This window comes from Beauveria bassiana (genome assembly GCF_000280675.1).
Source record: "Beauveria bassiana ARSEF 2860 unplaced genomic scaffold BBA_S00044, whole genome shotgun sequence".
Lineage (NCBI taxonomy): Eukaryota > Fungi > Ascomycota > Sordariomycetes > Hypocreales > Cordycipitaceae > Beauveria > Beauveria bassiana.
The window spans coordinates 24,146-41,073 of record NW_007930879.1 but is presented as its reverse complement, the minus strand read 5'-3'; the positions used below and the strand labels follow the sequence as shown (position 1 = coordinate 41,073).

Sequence of the window (16,928 nt, the reverse complement as noted above, 5' to 3'; positions counted from 1 at the left end):
TTCGGGAGGTGCAAAGTCAGGCCGAACTCATGAATCAATCTTTGGTGTCCTTGCCTGACAGCGTGACAAGAATGATTCGAAAAAATGGTCAGAGGGTGTGCTTCTGCACATGCGAATCACAACAAAGACTAAGACAGACAATATTTGGAGTTTGGCAGATTGATACGCGATGCCACAATCCGTGATTTGCGTGCCCGAAGGCGTGGTGAGGATCACACCAGATGGTAGCCACAGGGCGCGTTTCACTAGCCTTGCAACACGGCAAAGGCTTAAAACAGAAGACGCATACTGTACCGCAAGGAGAGGTTGGATATCTTATCCGCGCGTCAGCGCAATCGTCGACACACGAAAGATTTCGATGAAGCGGCCCGCGAGGCAGAGGATCAGCTTCAACTTTTTAGGTTGATCTTTACGCAGCTTGCCCGGCAAGACAACGAACTGCAGAACCAACAAGCGACTGGCAACGGTACAACGAGCAAAGAACGGGAAAGAGTGAGAATAGAAGCAACAGAGGTTCTGCGAACTATTTTGTGACCCTTGCTTGCGGCCTGGCACGGTTCAACTCCTTATTTCCAATGTGACCAAATTTCCGCCGGTAGCGATACAGAGACCTTCTAAATTCGAAACCGGGATGGCTACTCCCTCGTCTAAAGTTTCTGCATCTACAATGCACAGATTTTTTTTATTATACTTTGCTGCGTCTGCACCTTCCCGCGTAAGCCATTCCAAATTGCATCCTAGTTTTGACCCTACACCTCCGTTCTTGCCCACCGTGTATTCAAGCTGAATGAGGCGGGAGCAGACAAATGCAAAGTCACATTTCGCTGCGAATGGAAGATTCACAGCCTCGGCATCTTGCTGCGCCACCAGGACAGCTTCTTCTCTGCGCATAACAGCACGCACTACGCTGTCTACATCTGGCAGCCCTCACGCTCGCCGTGGGCTGAGGACGAGCCGTTGAAGAGGCTTATCATCTGGGATATCGGTGTGCTGTCAGACCCTTCGATGTCCTCCTCCTCCTCCTCCGGTGGTGGCGAGCCACGCATCATCGCGCAGCTGGGCCGCACGCAGCTCGATCACTGGGGCGTGCGGCAGCGAGGCGCGTCCGCGTTGCGCTGCCTCGCGCTCGATGACAGCACGCGGGATTCGGCAACGGCGCAGCCTGCGGCCACGTCTTCATCAATGAAGAGGAGCATCGTGGGCCGCCGGCCCTCATAGCTGCCCAACGCCCCCGCGCCTACACCACGTCAAGGCCACTGGCATTCCACTATCCGGGCCTGGCCCCGCGCTGGGTTGACGAGCATGGCGGCGGCGGGGTTCAATCGGACGCCAGCGGGATGCCGTTCTGCCGGCGGCCCGAGGACGGCGCTGAGATGTGGGCTGGGCGCTGCCCGTGTTGGCGCCATGACGACTTCTCGTACCTGACCGACTGTGAGGTGCGCGACGTGTGGGCTGGCGTGCGCTTCAGTGCCCGCCACTACGTCATGCTTGAGATGCTGTCAGTGCACGTTAAGCCGCGGTTGCGCGTCCATGGTGTGGCGCGACTTGCATCTCGCACGCCGCGACGGCAGTCATCTTCGACCGAGACGAGCAGCAGGCGTGGCAGCAGTAGCAAGTACGTAAAAACGACCACTGTTCGCGGAGGTGCAGGTGAGCACAGGGGTCGACGGGGTCGAGTCAACGACGCACTCAATCAGGGTCACAACAGATTGGCGGCTGGGAGCGAGAGCGAGTCCGACGGGTCTGATGCGATAACCCGAGAAATTTAGTTCGGGGATGATGTCTGGCCGATGCTACTCAACGCGGGATACATTTACGGTGACGAGAGGTGGCTGATTGGAGAAGCCAGCGACGGTTCTATTACCATTATGCATTTCTAAGGGGTGGAAGCGACCACTCCACTCTTATTTTTATTATCTGGTTTGACATGTTGGCACGTTGGCGTTGGAGTTTCTTTATTCATGACCAAACATGTGTTTCAGCAATAGGTGGCTTTTCGGCCTATAATTGTATAGTTTAGCCAGTTCATAGACGACGCTTCTTTTGCGACTGAATGGGCAGTTTGGGTTCATGGCTGAAATATACAGATGCCGTTCTTAGGAGATGTAATATATAAGAAGATAGAGTACTTTTGCTCATGACGTTGAGGACTCATCTGGTAGCTTGAGGAATCCGCTGAAATATTCGTCAAGCCACCTGGCGGCGTTCGCACCAGATTCGTCGATTCCAGCGTCCCAGCGTCCGACGGAACCAACGTACCCGTCTGGTCGGACGGTAACGATGGCGACCTCGCCTGGTGCCAGTCGTCCGAGCCATTTTTCTGTACAACGCACGCCACGCGTATCCTGCTCTGGGACATTGTCTAGGTACAACGTCCAACGGCTTTCCTGCAGCAGCAGGGGCAAGTCCGAAATCTCAAACTCCGACTTCGGCATGGTTGCTGGAGAATGGTGTCAATGACGTCTCTGTTATACTGTAATCACTGGAATACTTACTAATGAGGGCAAACGTGAACAGTTCGCTGGATTTGACGTAGCGCTCGGGACGAGTGTACACGTCTTCAGGGACTGAGGATCTAGGTTGGCGCGCGTACGAAGCCATCGCTGCAGCAGACAATGCATTCACAAACGAAGTGCGGGAGGATATGGAGTTGCAGAACGATGCGAGAAAAGTGGCTGATTGGAACACGTCCCACGCGAAGAGGTATATGCGGAACTGACCCATCATGGGAATGTCAAGCTGGATATCTACGGGGTTGGCGTCAATGTAACGAGTGACCTTGGCAGGTGGCAGAATGCTTCCTGGGCGTGCCGCTTCAGGGCATGGAAAGGCGGCTTCTTCGTGGATCACACATGGCTGTGTGAGGATGCTGGGACCATACTCGGCACCAATTCCAGAAATAAAGCGGACATTGAATAAAAAGTTGTTGGCTAGTGCGACAGCGTCACCATTGGCAATCTGGTTTGCATGCTCATAGTCAAAGTTGACGAGGTCAAGAGCAACCTTGCGGCGTTCTTCTTCGTAGCTGGCCATGAGCTCTGGACGTGCGAAACCTCGAGCGGCGAGGTTGAGTTTCCACGCCAGATTCCAAGAGTCGTGCATTGCCATGTTCATGCCCTGTGCTGACTTTGGAGAATGCGTGTGGCTGGCATCACCTGCAAGGAGGACAGTAGCCGATTCATCACTGAAACGACTTGCTAAACGCTGCCCGACTTGATAGCGGCCGAACCATTCAATACAGCTCCAGTCGATATGGAACGGTGCCATGATTTTGCGCGCTTGCTCCATGACAAATGATTGGCCGACGTCATCGCCTCTAGCAAGATCAGCAAGAGCGGTTGGTGTTTGACACGATTTGAGCTCGATGTAGAGACGGGTCATGTTGCGTTCGCGTGGCACGATCAAGATTGACCCATGCTCCTCCGAATAGACGAGAGTTTTGGACCAAATGTCCGGAAAATCTGTAATAAGCTCACCATCAAGGACACCCCAGATGGCAGGCTGCGAGACACCGACAGCCTCAACTCCGGGAATAGCCTTACGAACTCGGGAGTGTGCTCCGTCGCCTCATTCTCTTGTTAGTCGCATCGACGATGAATAGAGGAATGAAGACTTACATCCAACGAGATATTCTGCTAGAATCGGTTGGATGCCATCGCTGCCAACGCCTTTATAGTTGACTTGGAGAGCGGACTGGCCAATCTTGGTTGAGAGTTGCTCGTATGATTCAAAGGAAACATTGCGTAGGACTTCCCTGCCGCGCAACCGCATATCGTCCATGAATAAATCCTCAACCATGCCTTGATGAGCGAGGAGAATGCATGGATCGAGAACGTCGATTACAGGAGGATAGTGGACTTCGCGACCCAACCGGTGCAACTTTTCGGTCGGAGTACTGCGCCAAAACGAAATGTCGAACACTTTGACACCGCGTTGTAATAGAGGGTCGGCTAGGCGCATCTGCCGGAGTGTTTCTATCGTCTTTGGCTGCAGTCCGTTGGCACTGTGATGTAAGTGACAAAGATAAAGCGAGAGGATGGAAGAAGGTGCAATTACCGGCCGACTGTTGTTTTCCTATCTCTCTCATCTATCACTTGTACATCGATGCCGAACCTGGCGAGATTGCATGCGAGCATAAGACCGGCTGGACCAGCGCCAACGACACAAACTTGGCACTGAGGTGTTGACGCCCACGGGATTTGGAGGCGGGAGAAAGAGGCTGATACTTCGCCATTCGGAGAAGGCGAGTGTCTGATTATTTGTTCTTTACTGGGATGCTGGCCAGGAGACCTGACTGCTTGTAGAATACCTGGCGCCATGGGAATAAATTTGTGTTCGGTAGGTTATGTGAGTCGGCTGGGAACGGTGTTGGGCGCTGACGATACTGGATGTTGAACAAAGGGGGCCAGGATGTCTGACGGGGGCTATCTGCGTAGCTGTGTGGAACTGGTTGGTTGTTGCGAAAGCGGTCGCCTCCGAATACTTTTCAATCCGTGTGACGGGCTGGATAACGAGCTTGAGTTTATCTGAGTGGGAAGTTTGGTCGATTGTGGTAGTAGGGTGTAGCTGGATGGAGTAGCTACCACGAATGCGACTGAATCTCACTGGTTGGGCGCGAGACAGGGCTCAGTATGCCATGGATAGTAGTTTTGTGTAATTCTGGTGGTGAAAGGGCAAGAAATGCAGGGTAAAACAACCGCCGGTGTCGTTTTCGCAGAATGCTGTAAGTTTGTCGTGTGGTGGAAAGAAGGAAGGAAGGCAAGACCGGAATATACGTAGAAGAACAGAAGCAATGGACAAAAAGCTGCTGCCGAGATGAAACGAGTGAGAAAGGGATATGCAAATGGATGACATACCCCCAAGAATAGTAAGAGACTAAAAGGCCAGCGCTGATACTGCGAGAGTGGAAGTGGTTATCGACTCAATCTGGCGCGCGGTGGAGGCAGAGGGCTGGAATGGCTTGCAGCGGCCAGACTTGGGGCAAAGACTTTTGTGCCAAAAGAGTGTAAGAGGAACCCGGCCTGAAGAGCATAGCAGAATGCACAGCGCTGGTCGATGACTCCGGTAGAAAGAGAGCGTATTCGAGCCAACGAGCTGAGTGCAACTGCGGGCAGCCCCCTGCGAGACCTTTTTAGCGGGGCGTCACGATGTCAAAGTGGTCTGATTTTGAGGCCCAGCTGGACACTTTGGTCGATGTCAAAGTGGCGCCATAATCATTCGCCACGACATGCGTGCCGTCTTTGGGTGTGTGGATACCTTTTGATGCAAGCGCGGGGCCCGAAAAGCTCCGCATTGTGATATTGAAGTTGCCTATTCGATCGACGAGCGTAGGTCCTAAAGCTCTCTGCTAGGGGAGAAGGTACAGGAGTGGTTGGATTAAGAAGCGGCCAAGCTGACTCGGGTGTTTTGGCGCCATGGCTGTAGTATCACTCCAGACGGCTCATAAATATTGGCAAGAAATAATTGCATGGAAGCTAACTTTCAAATAGCTTACATGAGAAGACAAGGTTACAGTGATGATTGAGAAATTCCTTGCATTGTTGATAATAGCCGGCCACGAAAGCAAAAGTCGTAACCTCAACAGAAACTTACTATGATAATTACAGCTTTGGAGCTAGCGAGACTCGCTAAACTAGATCAACCACACGTGACCCATTTCATGGAATAGTCCGTAGACTATCTACCTTCTAATTTTATATTCTCTTTTTTTTTTTTACACTTCGTGTTAAGGTTGGCTGTAGGCTAGTAAATTAACATATTTTCTTATTTCACTAGCTATAAAAGGATTAGTCTAATAGGATATAGTGTTAGACCATAGAATGGCTGGTTCTGACTAAGCAGGTGTACGTGCCGTATATAGCCCGTACACAGCTATAAGTAGCTAGAATAAAGCTAGTCCTAGTAAGTAAGAATTAAGCATCTACATCTACACCACCACAGTTATTATCACCTTCTTAGGCGTTAAGCAGAACGCATTACAGTTCATAACAAGCAAAGCAGTTTCACAGGCTTTTCCGCATGAGAGACAGCGAGATGCAAGAATTCGATACCAAACGTCATAGCAGGGTCCTTGAGAGATGCACTGGAGACTGGAGTCTGATGATCGCGAGGCCTAGGCCGCTGCTGGAGTCGGAAGTGACGCCAAGGTATACTTTGCGGAGCGCTGAGGGGAGGCTAGTGCCAACAGTTTCGCTATTAGTATCCCACTACGGAGATGCTGACCGGACGGCTTGGTCTATGCCTTGACTCTAGTCTTTTCGGCATCGGGCCGTTGATTGAAACAAGTCGTCTCAATCCCGTTGTGGGTGTGCGTGAACCCGTCTTCGTTTCGTGTTGAAGATATCACGGGATCGACGATGCGGTGGTATTGGGCAGGTTAAACCGTGCATCACGGGCCCGTAGCCCGGGACGGGCCACTGATTACCTAAGTTAGTTAGTGCCTTAATTCGCCAGGCCCTCAGCAGGTCCTGGTTTGGGCCAATGATGACCGCTCACCCGGGGACTCCACCACATTCCTTCGCACTGGCAGCGCCTCTTGTCCACTCCGCTAACCAACACTAGCAACAATAAGGAAACCTAGGAGTCAGCCACACACCCTTGTTCAATCACCGGCTTTTCCAAGCCTATCGCACAGCAGCTAGGAAATCCAGAGACACCAGACGTTTACCCGCCTACACGCTGGCATCTCGTGTCTCGATGGTTGCGCCAACGAAACGGACCGGTGAGCTCAACAGGGCCACTGAACCCCTGCCGACTCCAGCACGGCGTCGTGATGTGCCTTCCAGGCCCTGCTCGACATGTCACAAGGCAGCCAGAATTTATTGATTGACTGCTGCTCGCGACCAACGCTAGTAATTCAACCTAGGCATACATTTTATTTATTTATGAAGGTGCGACCCGGCCCGCTGGCGCAAGTTCTGACGATCCGATTTCCGGTACTGATGTTCTCTGCTGAGCATCTGATTAGAGACAAGAGAATCAAAACCGTCAATATGGGCAACACTCCCAGCACGCCCCCCGGAACATGCCTCAACGCGATCTGCGCCGGCCGCGACAACTGCGTCGCCTACCCCAGCGATGTCCTCTACCAGGCCAACTGGGTGAAGCCCTACAACCTCGACGTGCCCGTCACCCCGGCCGCCGTCTTCCGCCCCAACAACGCGGCTGACGTCTCTGAGGCCATCAGGTGCGCCGGCGCCAACGATGTCCACGTCCAGGCAAAGTCTGGCGGCCACTCCTTCGCGTAGGACGCCCGATATTCGTCACACATGACGGAACTGACAAGAAGTCAGCAACTTTGGACTTGGTGGCGCCGATGGCGGTCTTATGATTGACCTTCAGAACCTCAACCACTTCTCCATGGACACTAGCAACTGGCACGCCACCCTTGGCTCTGGCTTTGTGCTCGGCGAGCTCGACAAGCAGCTCCACGCCAACGGCAAGCGTGCCATGGCTCACGGAGTCTGCCCCGGCGTCGGCATCGGTGGCCACGCCACCATTGTATGTTGGACATTGCAATCGACAGTTTCGTTGCTAACTGGTTAGGGCGGCATTGGCTCCTCGTCCCGCATGTGGGGAACCGCGCTCGACCACGTCCTCGAAGTTGAAGTTGTCACTGCCGATGGCAAGATTCAACGCGCCTCCAAGACGGAAAACGCTGATCTCTTCTGGAGTCTTCAGGGTGCTGGCGCCAGCTTTGGCGTTATTACCGAGTTCGTTGTCCGCACCGAGGAGGAGCCCGGCAGCGTTGTCGAGTACACCTACAGCTTCAGCTTCGACAAGCAGTCGGAGATGGCCCCCGTCTACAAGAAATGGCAAGATCTCGTCGGCAACTCCAATCTCGACCGCCGCTTTACCTCGCTCTTCATCGTCCAGCCTTTGGGCGTTCTCATCACCGGCACCTTTTACGGCACCCTCGACGAGTACAAGGCCAGCGGCATCCCCGACAAGCTGCCCGCCGCGCCTGCTAACATTACGGTGATGGACTGGCTCGGCAGCCTGGCACACATTGCCGAAAAGACGGCTCTCTACCTCGCCAACGTTCCGACCAAGTTTGTCAGCCGTTCGCTTGCTCTTCGCGAGGAGGATCTCCTCGGGGAGCAGTCCATTGACGAGCTCTTCAACTACATGGAAAACACCGATGCCGACACCCCTCTCTGGTCCATCATCTTTGACAACGAGGGCGGTGCCATCTCTGATGTGCCCGACAACTCGACCGCCTACCCTCACCGCGACAAGATCATCATGTACCAGTCTCTTTCCGTTGGCCTCCTCGGCGTCTCGGACAAGATGGTCAAGTTTGTCGACGGTGTCCAGAAGCTCGTCCAGAAGGGTGCCCCCAACGCCCACACTACCTATGCCGGCTACATCAACGCCAACCTCGACCGCAAGACGGCGCAAAAGTTTTACTGGGGTCACAAGCTGCCCCAGTTGCAGCAGCTCAAGAAGAAGTTTGATCCCACCAGCCTCTTCCGCAATCCTCAGAGCGTTGACCCCGCCGAGTAAGTGTGTGGATATTGTGCGATGAAAGACGGCTGACAACTTGCTTATCTGGCCCGTTGCCCGTGACCCGCTGGCATCGTTTTGTGCCACGATTTCTGGTCAGTGTTCTGGCCAGCGCCTGTTTTTCTAATAGCACGCAACCTCGCTCGGAAGGACTAGTGGGTCCACTCTAGAACAGCAATAGTAATATCGTCGCGAAACACATAGCAAAGAAAACAATTTTGTTTTCAGAGCACTGGCTGTAGTCCCATCCAGAGTGCCTGACGCGTCGTTAGGCATCAAGAAATCCATTTTTCCACTCGCTGCAGAGAAGCTTTGCCACCACAGTTGTGCGAGGCATGTGCCGCAACAAACCGTCACAGCAAAGCAGATGGGCTCAGTGACGTCATGAAAGAAGCGGTATGGCAGAAAATGTGTCAATAAAACAGGCTGCATAGTAACGAAGACAACAACAAAGCGTTAAGGCGTATTGGCTAGTAGCCGCATTCGCTTTTTTAACTACCGGTTGGCCGGGAAATGGATGTCACTGACCTTGTTAGCTAGGCTGAGTGTTACACTAGGGGGGGAGGCAAGTTGGCCTCAGGCTACAACAGCAGTGGACACGCCCTGGGCAACTACCTACCGTTATAATGGGGAAGTCCAAATCGCTTCTACGATTAGCCCGCAACCTTTGCCTAATCAACATTATCCATCAATCGCTTCAGATGTCTGAAAGAATTCGGGAGCTCGAAAGGCAGCTGCAGCAAGCAAAGGCGCGGGAGGAGGAAGCAAAGGCACGGGAGGAGAACGAACGACGCAAAAAGGAGAAAGAGAAACTCAAAAACCAAAAGACGACTCTGACGGAGTACTTGCATAACTGCCACTTCGACATTTACCAAAAACTCAGGCTCGCTGGCGCTTCGGAGAGCTCTACTGGCCTCGCAACCTCGGTCGACGGCAAATACTAGAGAGGGTAATGTATGTTTCATGCGTTGTTCTGATGTACTGAAAGGGACGAGCAATGCATGTTTATCATATATAATGTTTCATCACAGATGTCGTTGCAGTTGCAGCACTAGTTATATCTGCTAGCCGATCACTCCGATCATTGCATTAGCGTACGGATCTGCACTAATCAGAACTTAATGGCGCTCAATCTGAGGATGATCCCGCTTTCTATCCACTTTCAGCCGTCGGTAGGCCTACGTGTGTCTCTCTGCTTCTTGGTATTTGACACTGCCGGACTTTTGCTTGACCGTTGCAATCTGCATAGGTGCCGGTGTACATTTAATCGATCATGCGTCTGACGAGCTCAACAGGCCACTCTTTGACTCCGTAGCCAAAGTGAGTCACTTCTATGGCCAGGCCTCAAACGAATGGCAAAGCCAAAGTGAGTAACCTGAGTAGCCCGCGAGACCTCAAACGAATGGCCGAAGCCAAAGTGAGTCGCCTCTGTGGCCAGGTCTCGAACGAATGACAAAAGCCAAAGTGAGTAACCTGAGTGTGAGTGCAGGAATAAGCTCCCGCAGAGGAGAAAAGAAAACCGGACAAAACAACTGGCATGACCGTAGATATTTGTACTTTCTTGCCTCCTAGAGCCCCGCGACCCCACATTGCTTCGGCCTTGCAAAATCTTCACAGACCGGGTTTTCCTGAGAGGGGGTGCCTGAATTCGACGTCTGGTAGACGTCAAGTGACGCTGGCGCATCGACAGACGCAAGCGTTGCAGAAGTTGCCGACACATCGTTACGGTGGGGCGTGTACTATTGAGCGTTCTGATGGACCTTAGCCACGCGCATCCCCTTTCACGCTGCCACTTCCTGCCCACTCCACCTTGGAGGACTTGCGTTCTGTTTCTAATGGTGGTGCGGGGTGCAAATGGAGGCTGCGAAGAAGCTAGTGACCTATTCGCCATTGCACACGGACGAGATTATCCGACGCTGGCTGCATGATGCGCGCGCAGAATCGACAGGCCTGAAGCTGACTAGCTCAGCGTCTTTCATCGACCCCTCAGTACCTAAAGCAGTCCCTCAGCCATTCATTCAATGGGTTAAAAAAAAGAATGTGAGAGGCGGGAAGAGGACCACCCCTGATTTCCTCAGCGAGGACGTGCTGCCGAACTGGACTGTAAAATGCAACGGATTTATGGACGACAGAACTGTTAACGACACCCCCTTCTGGTCGAAAACCGGACCATGGAATTTGCGCTGTTCCTGATAAAATGCAAGGCCAACAGGCTGCCAGCGTCCCCATTGTGTACAGAGAGAAGTTATTTACCCTTCCGGCCTTCTGTCTGTGTACTAATCAACCACTGAACACTTGCGACAGCCTTTGCGCAGGCAGCCTTTCGCCCACAGGCCAGCCGGCGGTAGTGGTGCGTCCACTGTCCAAGGCGTTCCGGTGCATCTGCCTTCGAAACCGCGCTTTGGGTACCAAGTCCTGGCGATACGGTCAGCAACCTCGATTCAGAAATTGCAGCAAACCTGTTGGCATGTAACACTGAGGTGACCGATATAAACAACATTTGGGCGTACAAGACCTATATAGTGTTGGTTCCGATGGCAAACTATTCGTTATTGCCCTGCATACGCAAACAAGTGATGTAGATAGTACACGAACGCCAACAACTACACCCAATAGCACTTCCATCTCTGGTCCCGAGCAGACAAGAACCCATCAGAGGTCGTCACTCGGCTTCAGTATGTCTGCAGCTACAGGTATTCACACCAGCTATTAATGTCAAGCATGAAACCCGAATTAGAATCATCGTGTTGTGTAGTTTAAATCCCTCTTTCCTGCGCCAAGACGCAGCTGGTGGGAGTAATACGATCGTCGCAAAATGGACCACTGTCACACCCTTGGCATATGAAGTGCTTTCTGATTCGACATCAGGAAATGGTCAATTTCAGACTAGATTATGCAATTTGTACCAACACTGCGCATGCCATCGGCACGGCACGTCGTCCACCCCGTTCCTGGCATCTGCCGCCCATGTCTAGAGGTATATTATACATGTAACTCGTACTTTGTTAAAATGGTCTGCACCTAAAAATAGCTTGTTCTCTGTCTATTCGGTGCACATATCTACGGATACTTGCCATTTTGTTCACGATTAATTCTGATAAACGGACGAAGCTAGCTGGGTCCGAGCTAGTGACTGCTTCCACAGCTCTATACACAAAAGTTAGCAAGTCTACGTTGTGAATTGACGGTTAGTAAGGTGGGGTGTTCTCTAAACGTCGTTTGTATGCAAGTCTTGTTCTTGTTTCTTCGACAACCCTTGTCTAGGGTTCAGCTGCAAAAGGACAGCGGCGCCAGCATTGCGCGGACTATTGTGTGAAGTATGTGTACGTCAAAAGGTGGCTGAGCTAACAAGTCTGATGGTAGGAAGAATAGCAACTTTGTATTGTCATGATGGATTGCTATATAAGCAGACTGCCAGCTGAGATATTGATAGTGCGCGCCCAAAGACAGCTTGTCCCGCTTCGACAGTTATCTTCTAGTTTCATCAGCGTTAGAAAATGCGGCAGGTAGGGTTGATCATTATACTTACAACCTTGGTGATGCCAAGTCAAATTATCTCGCGCACAATCCGTTAACGCAGCGTCTAGCACCTGGAAGACAGCAGGCGCGCCGGCAGCAGCCAATGGCGCGAGAGGGGCAGCAAAAATTGAAAGCAGGGCAATGTTTGGGAAAGTTGGGAGGGCATCTCTGACTAAGATCAGCCTTGCCCTTCTCAGCCGCGGTCATGAGCCCCGAGAGGTTATTGTCGTCCTGAGCGACGTCGTTGGGCGCGACGCCCTTGATGCCAGCGTCGTCTGCGTCTCTCTCACCAATGGCGGTTGCCATAGCGAGGAGGGGGAGAAGGCTGATAATGGCAAATTTCATGTTGAAGAATCTTGTTTGGAACAGAGAAAGAATTGTTTTGTTGTGTTTTGGTGCTGAAGCAAATATACATGAGAGGGGGGATTAGTCTGGCTTTATATATGTTGAGGCCTGGATGGCTATTCGCAAAGGTAGCTCTGCAAGGTAAATGTGCAACCCAACCGAAAAGAAGAGGGTTGTTCAGCTTCTGTTCAGGTTCCTGCGTCAAGATGTAGTCGGGACGGCAGCGTTGTCATGGTCGAGGTCTAGAACTAGCCGTGAAAGGCGTCACATCGCGTTGCTATCGATTCCAGCAGATGATCGCCCTATGTGCGACAGGTTAAGGAATCAATCTTCATCTACACGATGGTTACTTGCACAGATATTTCCGGCAAGGACGGCACATTGAAACAGACCCTTTGAAATCTTCGACGTCGGAACAGTGCGACAAGGTGAACTTGATGATGCAGGTTTGGTAATATGCGACATCGGCCCGTCGTCCGTCGTACTCGTGCCTCTAGTTGGGCGCCTCGGATCGTCGCTGCCGTACATTCTCCGATTTTCCAGTTGCTCGCGCACAGGTTCATTCTCATGCACTAATTTCCGTTGTCAGCCTTCAGCTGAGCAGTTTAGGGTCACATAGCTTTTGGCGAGACCTGCATGTCTTGGCAACGTGGAGGTGCATGTCAGCCTTTGGATCGACGTGCAGAACCCTCTGGTAACGATCGTTTTCGAGCAGCCACTGCCATAAGGCGCTGGAGAGCGAGGCCGTGGTAATTTTAGAAACCAAAGAGAGCTGAACAGACATATTTCTCAAGCTTGTACATGTAGAAACGAGCTGCCAAGCACAGGAGACTTCAAGCTGCCCGCACATGGACTGATATTGACACCGTGAAGGGACTTGCTGTTTATTGCGCTATTCTGAGACATACGTTATGTCAATGATACGACGACAACACATCACCGGCGGAGTTTGTGAAGGGCCCTTTCGAGGCGCTGTGGATTGGACTAATAAATGTGTTCACCAGCCCATCTAACGATACGTGTAAAGATTGTATTTGCGAAAGCTTGTCTTGGAACATGTGGTGCGTGTAGTTGGACGACGGACGCCGAAATTCACCATTACCCAACTCAACGAGTGCCCGAGTGCCGGTCACGCGATCCGTCGTCGGTCCATTCTCTGCATCGAGGAGTCATATGAAATTTCACAGATCAATATGATCCACCAGGCCAAGACGGGATGCGAATCTTGGCCCGTGGCTACCTCCAGCCGCCGCAGATCCGGTGTAAGCTTATTCTTTTTTTTTTTTCGAAATACTCTTTACCCCCCAACCTTTTGGTTCTTCAGAGCTCGCTCCTTTTAGATTACAGGACTTTCGCTGCGGCCTTGCGCATACTTATTAGCTATCCATGTTTTATATCACTATTTTGCCGCCTCTCTCTCTTCCGTGCACGGGCACTACTATGCTTTCTTTGATGTCTCTGTGTTGCTTGCGACGCTTTGCCTGTATTACGTCCAGTGCTATAAATAAGGTGGCCGGAGGTAGATCGGCTGCCGTCGGCAAAGAAGCTATAACCAGCCCCCCAGCAATCTGCTGGTGGGCCGCTCTGCACATCCGCCCTAGCTGAAGGTTAATGATCTTCACAGCGTAGTACGGCATGCGATTAGTACTGACAGTCGGCCGGTGGCGGGGCTGCTTGCACATCAGATCAAAAAAGTCCACCCTCAGATACAAATCGTTCGATCTCCATGACCGTGCCTGTGCCGGGGGGCCGCTCACTGATCAAAGTTATTCCCGCGTAGCGCACTAAGATTCTCCCCCATACTTTGACATGCGGCTACGATTGCCAAATGGTATAGTATTGTGCGGTTGATGTGAATTGGGAGTTTCGTGCTTACCCTGCGAATCTCCCTCATGTCCACCTGGATTCTTACTTGATAAGCAAAGGCACCTATTGTCTTGAGCATATTCAGCGGCCGGCACGACTCTGTCTAAAATTTGTCAGCTTGACGCTAAAAAGCCAAAATGCTACGTACATGCAGGTAATTCCGCTCGCGACCGATGAAGATCTTTTTTTGGACAAGGAGGCCGCGGCTGCCGCCTCGTCTTACAGATATACAGATAGGCATTGTATCACCCCATAGGCTGGTGGTCCCACGTCGCCGTCTGAGTCGCTGCGGCCCCCAAGTCTGCACCCAAAATTGATTGAATTCGCCAGGATGATTTGATTCAGCACGGTCGGATTCCGCCCGTGAGTGTTTCGCCGAGTCAAACTAGTCTACTGACATTTGTATGTATTCATTGTGGAATAAAAAGATTAGAAATCTGCTCAACAAATCTGAAAAAAGAAACACTTTCTCAATATTTCATCCGTTTGGACCGGGATGACGTCCTTATGTGCCGTCTTGTCTTGCTGAATATTTCTGACTTTCCGCAGCGCCGTGGCCACCAGCTTCCTCCGGACTTTGATTGTCCGACTAAAGGGTAGCGTTGAGCCCTGCGCCGCGGTATCTTGATGTCAGAAGGCCTTTTGACCATCTCAAAGCCTGACTCCTGACTAGTGCTAGTAGCTGCATCACTGTAAATTCGCGAATCGTCCATGACAAGTCAAGGAGATAGCAAATTGTGAGTTAAACAGTATTGACCCGCCTGAGCCACTTGGTAAATATCTAACTAGCGCTATAATACGTTGTCGACAGAACTCGTCTCCTTTGGTCCATGCGGCACTCACCTTGAAGATCCTGCAGGCCAGCATAAGTCCGGAAGTTTTGGACATTGGTAACTGCTCTATAACGTAGAGAGTGTGTCGTGAAGCGCCGGTGTACCGGTGTCGTGCAGCGGTGACACACGGGGTCCCCCGGCTAAGACCGCCCACGGCAGGTTCCAGCGGAAATGAAAGGGGATCGAAAACGTCCATCCGGCATGCCGTTCCCGATGACCGGAGAACGGGGATTGTCGGCCAAGGGCCCTCGTTTCATTGGCTGGGATGTGGCCGTTGAACGGTCAGAGCAAGCAAGAACCAAGCAAAGTGCACTGGCTCGGCCATCGTTGGACAAACGATACCAATAGAGCTGGAGAGGGGGGCGGCCGACCTGGAGACAAAACAGGGCAGGTTAACCTGGGCCGAACATGAGACGGGAGGCGGACCCTAGCTGAGAACCAATGAGCGTACGCCCGTAGTAAGTCGGGAGGTCACCGTCGGGACTCTAGAGGGATGTCGGGCGGAGGCGACTGGCCTGTAAAATACGTGTCCTTCTATCCTATCTAACATAGGTTCCATGCTTACATGCTTCCGACTGCGCCAGCTGAACGAGGTGGCTAGGTACACTCCACCTACCAACTAAGGCAGCCCTTTCCTTCCGTTTCCTTAACGTCTAACCTCGTGAACCCCGCACCAGCACCGTTCTCCCAGCTGCGCGGAAATGTCGACAGCCCATACATCTAAACGGCGGTGCCTCACCGAATTTCCAGATGAAATTCTCCTGCAGATCGTAAACTGCTTAAATAACAAAGATTACAGCCACTTCTTATGAGTGTGCCGTCGTTTCCTTTACCTTTTAATCTACGACTACCACCAATACGATAACCATGGTCAGACGCTTCTGATCACAGCGGCCGCTCTGGGACATATGAAGTCGGTTATAGACTTGCTTCTAGCGGGCATCGATACTGTCCCAGCCGCCGTTCGTGGCAGCTATGCAGCGTTCTATCTACCAACTGATTTTGTTGTCGTCGGCCCCGAAGACGAAGTTCTCTATGGCAAAGTTCGCTTCATCTTCGCTTCAGACAACTCTATCATACAGGTGAATATTCATGACTGTTCTGTGTCTCTGACTTGTCAGACCTTTCCTGGCCCTCCTTAACTTCTGTATAACAGTAACCACTCGTTCACGAGGCTTTCTATTTCTGTAGACAGAGCTGTGCCCTGTCCTCTCGATTCTCTTGGCTGTGTTTGCGTCATCCCTTGCATGCTGTTGTAACTTGCAACGCTCTAGAAGGCATTAAAGGTCCAGCAGCCTGCCAGGATATTCATGCTCGGAGTGCGCTATTTGAGTGTCGACGTACTATAACTGTGTTTTTGACATTTTATGGTATGCTCGGTGATGTGTGATCCATGCTCGACGCGACTCCACACAGACGCCACCACAGTACCCTGACGAGCTAGAAATCGTCAATCGATGTGGTTGTCTGCATGAACATGGGTCGACTGTGTGTTCTTGAATGAGATCGGTCCTGGTGTGCGTGTTCTGAGCTGTTGGTGGTGTTGTTGTTGCCAATTGGTGTGAAAGTTTTTCGGTCCCGACCCTAACTATGTTTGGATAGTCAGGCTCTGTGAAGTACTGATCTGTTGCTGTGCATCATGTTTGACTGTTTTGGTGGCCCTTGGTGTTTTGGTGTTTGTAACCATATCCGCCCCTTCTATTCTGCTTCTCCAATGTATACTCCTCAATCACCGATACCGTAAACAATTGTCGGGCAGGACAAATGGGTTTCCCAGGCCCATTTTCCATCGCGTGGCGTACTCAGCAAGGACGCAACTCCTTCTGTTGGTACTGGGGCTGTAATATTTGTGTTTCGTGT

At 51.8% G+C, this 16,928-nt stretch overlaps 5 protein-coding genes across 5 annotated transcripts; 2 read left to right on the top strand and 3 right to left on the bottom strand.

Annotated features, from left to right (window-relative positions):
* Nucleotides 1–1,005: 1,005 nt before the first annotated feature.
* On the top strand, nt 1,006–1,747 carry BBA_09036 (F-box domain-containing protein; the record flags this gene model as incomplete). Its single annotated transcript, XM_008604133.1, has 3 exons — nt 1,006–1,086; nt 1,137–1,650; nt 1,698–1,747. 3 exons carry the CDS (start codon nt 1,006–1,008, stop codon nt 1,745–1,747), a joined length of 645 nt encoding a protein of 214 aa, XP_008602355.1.
* Nucleotides 1,748–2,135: 388 nt separating this feature from the next.
* Nucleotides 2,136–4,319, bottom strand: BBA_09035 (FAD binding domain-containing protein; the record flags this gene model as incomplete). The annotated part of the gene is made up of 4 exons (XM_008604132.1): nt 2,136–2,440; nt 2,496–3,566; nt 3,618–4,003; nt 4,057–4,319. The coding sequence occupies 4 exons, from the start codon at nt 4,317–4,319 to the stop codon at nt 2,136–2,138; spliced, it is 2,025 nt and encodes a 674-aa protein (XP_008602354.1).
* A 2,673-nt stretch (nt 4,320–6,992) lies between these two features.
* BBA_09034 (FAD binding domain-containing protein) lies at nt 6,993–8,505 on the top strand (the record flags this gene model as incomplete). The annotated part of the gene is made up of 3 exons (XM_008604131.1): nt 6,993–7,243; nt 7,293–7,500; nt 7,546–8,505. 3 exons carry the CDS (start codon nt 6,993–6,995, stop codon nt 8,503–8,505), a joined length of 1,419 nt encoding a protein of 472 aa, XP_008602353.1.
* A 3,208-nt stretch (nt 8,506–11,713) lies between these two features.
* Nucleotides 11,714–12,369, bottom strand: BBA_09033 (uncharacterized protein; the record flags this gene model as incomplete). Its single annotated transcript, XM_008604130.1, has 3 exons — nt 11,714–11,810; nt 12,035–12,037; nt 12,071–12,369. 3 exons carry the CDS (start codon nt 12,367–12,369, stop codon nt 11,714–11,716), a joined length of 399 nt encoding a protein of 132 aa, XP_008602352.1.
* A 1,686-nt stretch (nt 12,370–14,055) lies between these two features.
* On the bottom strand, nt 14,056–14,476 carry BBA_09032 (uncharacterized protein; the record flags this gene model as incomplete). Its single annotated transcript, XM_008604129.1, has 3 exons — nt 14,056–14,184; nt 14,246–14,338; nt 14,384–14,476. The coding sequence occupies 3 exons, from the start codon at nt 14,474–14,476 to the stop codon at nt 14,056–14,058; spliced, it is 315 nt and encodes a 104-aa protein (XP_008602351.1).
* Between the last annotated feature and the right edge of the window lie 2,452 nt (nt 14,477–16,928).